We start from the raw sequence: 6331 nt of genomic DNA, 5'->3' as shown, positions 1-6331 counted from the left end.
ACAACCTGAATAGGTAATAAAGTGATAGATCTTTCAGCTCAATTCTACTTTTTCTACATAATCCATCATACAAAATGTAATCAAATGGAAAGGTCCCCTTTTAAAACTTGTTTTATTAGTTTTAATCTTTTAACTTTATGCATCAAGCAAAAATTTAATTATATGCAACATTCTCTGACTGGAAGAAATTTGTTTAATATTTAAACCTATTTTCTGCACATTCCAGCATTAAAATTAATATATGTTTTGTGTTTACACTCACTCTTTCAAATAGATGCAAGTAAAACAAGTAAAACTTGCGGTCCTTTTGCTCTATTTTCACCTGTGAAGCAGGAGTAGGGTAGGCAGAGGTTTACCCTGGTGCAGGTGTGCTGCAGCGGTCAGTGGAAGAATCCACGAGTTTCTCTGTGAGTTTCCCATTACATCTTTGGGCACTTGGTGCTTGCTCAGAAGTTTAGGGGTTTTTCTTCGCTGTAAAAAGAAGTTTTCTTCCCACGCACTACAGAGGCTAATGCTTTTGTCACTTTTTATGGAATCAAACTCAAAATAAGGTCAGTACTTCCACGATTTAAACGCTACACGCTCATACTCTCTCCCGCACTCGATATATTATCCATGATCCATTGTTGATCTGCACACAGCTGTTGTCACCAACGTGGCACTCGCTTACGTCACTGTCATGAGACATTCTCGCAAAAAAATCACGGTTTTAGTAACGCAGTAACGCAGCGTTCCTACGGGAAAGTAAAGGTAATCTAATTACCGTTTTTGCAATAGTAATCCCTTACAACACTCACCACTAACTGGAAGGATATCCTTGAATATTTATTTAATTCTGTTGTTTATTAAACTATAACTTTTCTGCTGACAAAACACCACTCAGTCGATTTTCAGAGACAAGATAATTAAAGGTTTGGGATTTAATACATACAGCAAATAATTTATACATGCTTTTATACAAGCATGTTGTAATAAATATGACGTTAATAACAAATTTATCCTGGTGAAGCATGAATAAAAGAGTATTTCATGTTTTGTTTTTTTCCACTGTAAATGTTTGAACATATAAAGAGAAAAATAGGCACATTTGCATTGGGTAGAATACATTTTTATTTTAAAGTAAGGATATTTTGTTCCGGCTTCAAAGTATTTACAAAACTGACTTTTATCTGCTCTAAAAATCCACGACTTAGTCATTCATTTATTTATTTTGCAACGTGTTTAATTTGTGCTCTTGAACGCACCATCCCCCCGCTCCGGGGACTCTCACCGAGAGGTTGTAAGTTTGTCAGTGTGATGAGTGATCACTGATAGTGTGGACCTGTGATAAGATGGCTGGGAGGATTATAACACGGTGTGTGAGCAGGGCTTTAGTGGAGTTTGGGTCTGGCGCAAACTGCGTAAAAAGCAGAGGGACAAACCGAAACTACTGGACTGCTCTACGAAGGACTTCCACCGCTCTGACTGTAAATAACGATGCTTCTTTCTCATCCAAAATAACCCTGCTTCATTCATTATCACACTGCTTTCTTTATCTTTATGCGAGCTCCGTGATTTGCGCTCAGGAAGGTCAGTGGTGCCACTTCCTCAGAGCTTCATATTTGATATATAGGTGAAGGGGCAACGGGTTTGTAAATGCTGTCAGAGCTGCTTATCCATGCAGGAAGAGAACTACCAGTACTGTATAGGAATGATGCTGCTATGCGTGTCAGCTGGCTGTATAATTAAACTGGATCTCAGCGTTAGTTTCACCTAGAACTTCCTGTAACGTTCCCGTGTGGACTGAAGAATGCATTGACCCCATGGCTTCACAGTCCAGCTCTGGGTTCAGGTTACTCAGGGTCAGCACAGACGCCAAGAATGACTCTGAATGGGAGACAGTCTGTTCTTGCCTAGCGCTTGCATTCACAAGTGTGTTTTTGTGTCACTTCCTCACTTGTGCACAGAGTGGACGGGCTGCATTCCTGTTGGGGCTCCCTGCGCTGTCGTGCCTCGGCTATGCAGCTTATCGCAAGGTGCAGAGTTCAGCTGTGGTCTGCGCTTTAGATAGAGGTAGATGGCAAACTCAAATACGAACATGTGCTTTTTATTAGGTTTGATCTAGTGAATGTCAGCTGGGCTTTATGGCTGAACTAGTGGGTTTTGTGTCTGTCTAGGGGAGGTTTTGGAGCAGGCTGACTACCTGTACAGCTGTGCAGAGACAGAGAAACTCTACCAGCTGCTGGTGCAGTACAAAGACAGGTAAGGAGAGTTCAGAGGGTTTATTTATTCTATTTGATCTTTGGTTTTTTTGTCTTTGTGTGTGTTTTTGTAATACAACAACCACATGCCACCAAAGCAAAGTGTTTTACCATCCACTGGGTGTAAAGTTATGGTTTGTGTTTTCATTCAGTCTGAATTTAGTTGGACAATAATGACTCTCTTTGTGTGTGTGTAGCAACGATGCAGAGTTCCTGTGGAGATTGGCCCGGGCTTCTCGGGACCTGTCCCTCCTACCCAACATCGAGGCCGGGCGGAAGAAGCAGCTCACGTTTGAGGCCTTTGAGTACGCCAAAAAGGCCCTGGAGAAAGATGACCTGTGCTCTGCAGCTCACAAGGTGCGATTGTGGTTTCTCCGAGGCCAACTCGACACTCACAGGATGTTGATTACGAGTTTTAACAGGTTTCTTTTCTTTTTCGTCCGCTCGTCACACAGTGGTACGGCGTGTGTCTCAGCGACGTCGGGGATTATGAGGGTGTCAAGGTTAAAATTGGAAATTCGTACATCATCAGGGATCATCTAGAGGTGAGAGGACCTTAAGATGGAAGTCATGTGACCAAAATCACACCGTCATATTTAACATCGGAACACTGATTTTTTTTCTTTCCTCTTAGAGAGCCATCGAGCTCAACCCTAAAGACGCCACCTCCATACACATTTTGGGTTACTGGTGAGACTGCTTTTTGTTTTCGTGGGTGGTTTTTTGCTTTTTAACACTGTGAGTGAAAGGAGGGCTCCCCTCTCTCAAACTAGCTCTGTGTGGTTGAACTCTCACACCTACGGGAGTGTTTCTTCCACAACTTTCATGGGAGTGCAGCTGGAATTGGAGTAAATTTAGAAAAAAATAAACAATGCAGTTGTGACTCTCTGCGGCCCAAGGAATGTAAAATGAAATAGATGTCGACTAAATGTGTTGGATGAAACTTTAAGATTAAAATCTTTACCATACGTTCATTTGGTAAAGCTGGATCAGTGTCTGGATTTCAACCAACATGATTAATAAGATAAATGACTAAAAAGCCCTTGAAGCAACTTTCTATGTGCAAATCCCAGAATATATACACCGATCAGGCATAACATTATGACCACCCTCCTAATATTGCATTGGTCCCCTTTTTCTTTCAAAACAGTCCTGATTCGTCGAGGCATGGACTCCACTAGACGCCTGAAGGTGTGCTGGAGCATCTGCACCAAGATGTTAGCAACCAATCCTTAAAGTTCTCTAAATTGTGAGGTGGATTGGACTTGTTTGTCCATCACATCCTGCAATTACTTGATTGAATTGAGATCTGGGGAATTTAGAGGCCAAGCTTGGACCTCAAACTCATTGTTGTGCTCCTCGAATCATCCCTGAACCATTTTTGCTTTGAGGCAGGGTGCAGTAACCTGCTGAAAGAGGCCACAGCCATGAGGGAGCGCCGTTTGCATGAAAGGGTGTATATGTGTGCAACAAGTAACATCCACATGGATGGCACCTAACATATGCTGTCCTTTGTCTCTCAGGTGCTTCGCTTTTGCTGAGCTGCCGTGGTATCAGCGCAAGGTGGCAGCTGTAATATTCTCATCACCACCCGAGTCTACATACGAGGAGGTGAGCACCGCCCAGTCTGAATCTGACATCATTTGCTTTCTTACTAGCTGCACAGTGAGTTTTGTTTTTCTGTGTCTTTCAGGCTTTGGCATTTTTCCTAAAAGCTGAGGAAGGTAGAGTACTGTCACCAACACGGTTCTTTAAAAATAATCACAGACAAACATGTGTCTGTGATTTAAAAAAAAAAAAAAAAAAAAAGCAGTCAGCCGACAAACGTTTGTCTCTCGTTTTTCCCAGTCGATCCAAACTTCTACAGCAAGAACCTGCTGATGCTCGGGAAGACTTATTTAGCCATGAAAGACAAGGAGAAAGCACTGCTGTGGCTGACCAAAACAAAGGAATACCCTGCTCACACGCTGGAAGACAAAGAGGTACACACATACCCTGACTCCAGACTTATGATTTACTCTGTTTTTGTATATTTCAGTTTAACTGTATATCAGAGGAACTGTTTAACTTAATCAGTGCATGCTCCTCTTCCTCTGCAGGTCCACAAGGAAGCTGTGGATCTCCTGAAGAAGCTGGGATGAAGCTCGGTGAAACATGACGCCCCTCTGGACCCTTAACAGCTGCTAACAAGACTGTTTCCTAAAGATTTTCTACTTCATTATTAACTATAAAAACCGAACAGTTGCCGGCTTCGCACACAGAAATCACACATGCCTTCAAGAAATAATAAAACAATGTCCTGTCGTTAGTAGTTTTGTATGTTGCGTCGTGTATTTCATCTCATTTTATCCAAACTTCAGAGTTCTAAATTCACCATCTGAATATTGCAGCAGAAAGCGAGACTTCCCCAGGCCTGACAACAATTTTCCAATTTTCTGTTGTCCAGTTGGACCGTAGCTTCAGTTTCCCGTTCTTAGCTGACAGGAGTGGCACCCCGTGTAGTCATCTGCTTCTAGGTTTGACAAGTTGTGCATTCAGAGATGCTCTTCCGCATATCTTGGACGTAATGAATGGTTACTTGAGTTCCTGTTGCCTTCCTATTAGCTCAATGCATTTTTGCCCATTCATCTCTGACCTCTGGCATCAGCAAGGTGTTTCCATTTGCTTCTTTCCAGATTAAAAACAAATGAACTCTGCGTGAACCTTTTACTTTCCACAGAGGATTTCCATGGAGAGTTCAAGTTGTGTTTTTGCAGAACCAAGAGAGACATCTTTGTGACATCCATGTTTACCAGCACAGGGTGAGCTGAGCTATTCAAGTGTTGGCACCGTGAGTGCTTACTAATCGAGTCACGCTCGCACACATTCTTCAGAACACTACTTCTTTTTGGATTCATGAATTCATTCCCATCAAAACAAAAAACGAGTATTATGAATGCCACTGAGGTGAATCCTAAAAAAAGGCAGATGTATTAAAGTTTTGTGTTTTCTAATAGTATTTTTACATTTATTTAGTTTTTCTTTTTTCTGTGTATTACTGTAGGGTCTTTAAATCACAATATATAGCGCCTTGAGGTAACTGCATACAGATTATCGGTGTGCCATAATTCAACTTTTGGTATCGATCTGATACCAATAAATCCGATGCCAATACTGATAACCATGCTTTCAACTTACAAAGGTGGTATAGCTCCATGTCTCATGATTTATGAGAGGAATCATCATCAACTTGTAAATTCATAATGACAACTAAATAACTGTTATTCTTACTCTTCCATGAGAATGAGTTAATACAATAAAAAACGCTTTAGCTTTTCATGTATTTTGCAAAAAGTTATTTTAAAACCTGGAATGTAACTGTGCACAACTTTAAAGCACTTTGGGTCAGCTTCTGTTGTTTAAATGTATGTTTTTTATTTCCATAAAACAAATGAACACAATTCAGTGGGTTACATACTGAACTCAGAGGATAGAAACAAAGTATCAATCCCGTCATGTTAGAATTGATCCAATACCATTATCCGCGTTGGTATTAATACTATTGATACCTTGATCTTTACACCCACCACTAATACAGAAATCCTGGGTTTCCTTGACCATATCTACTTCTCTATTTACGCTTCCTTGTTTTAATTATGTAAGCACTCCCTTACAATTTCCCTCAAAACATCTATCCAAGTCAAGAATTGTTAAGGTGTACTATTGTCAATGTCTACGATCAAAAAATGGCTTCATAAATGTGAATACAGTGGGTTTACAATAAGGTGCAAACCACTGATTGCCAGATTAGACTCTCTGCCAGTCTACATCCAAAAGAAAAGAATGCATATCATGTCTCCTGTCAAACATGAAGACTGAATGTTATTGGCATGTATGGCTTCCAGTGTAACTGTGCTGTTAATGTGTTTACTGATGATTGTAAATGGTCTGTACTTGTATAGCGCTTTACTTAGTCCCTAAGGACCCCAAAGTGCTTTACACTACGTTTACTGATGATGAGGCTGCTGGTAGAAGCAGCAGGGAGGATTGTGAAGCGTACAGGGCTGTACTCTCTGCTTAGATTCAGCCAATTTCTGCAAAACTGATCAGCT

At 41.0% G+C, this 6331-nt stretch overlaps 1 protein-coding gene across 1 annotated transcript; it reads left to right on the top strand.

Annotated features, from left to right (window-relative positions):
• The first annotated feature begins 1245 nt into the window (after positions 1–1245).
• On the top strand, positions 1246–4936 carry rmdn1 (regulator of microtubule dynamics 1). Its single transcript, XM_080865036.1, has 10 exons — positions 1246–1466; positions 1947–2052; positions 2157–2241; positions 2438–2597; positions 2696–2785; positions 2875–2930; positions 3764–3851; positions 3934–3964; positions 4089–4222; positions 4340–4936. Exons 1-10 carry the CDS (start codon positions 1332–1334, stop codon positions 4379–4381), a joined length of 927 nt encoding a protein of 308 aa, XP_080721162.1. The 5' UTR covers positions 1246–1331; the 3' UTR covers positions 4382–4936.
• Positions 4937–6331: the final 1395 nt, after the last annotated feature.

The sequence above is a fragment of the Rhamphochromis sp. 'chilingali' genome (genome assembly GCF_963969265.1).
Source record: "Rhamphochromis sp. 'chilingali' genome assembly, chromosome: 18".
NCBI classification, from domain to species: domain Eukaryota; kingdom Metazoa; phylum Chordata; class Actinopteri; order Cichliformes; family Cichlidae; genus Rhamphochromis; species Rhamphochromis sp. 'chilingali'.
This window is presented reverse-complemented; position numbering and strand designations above follow the sequence as displayed.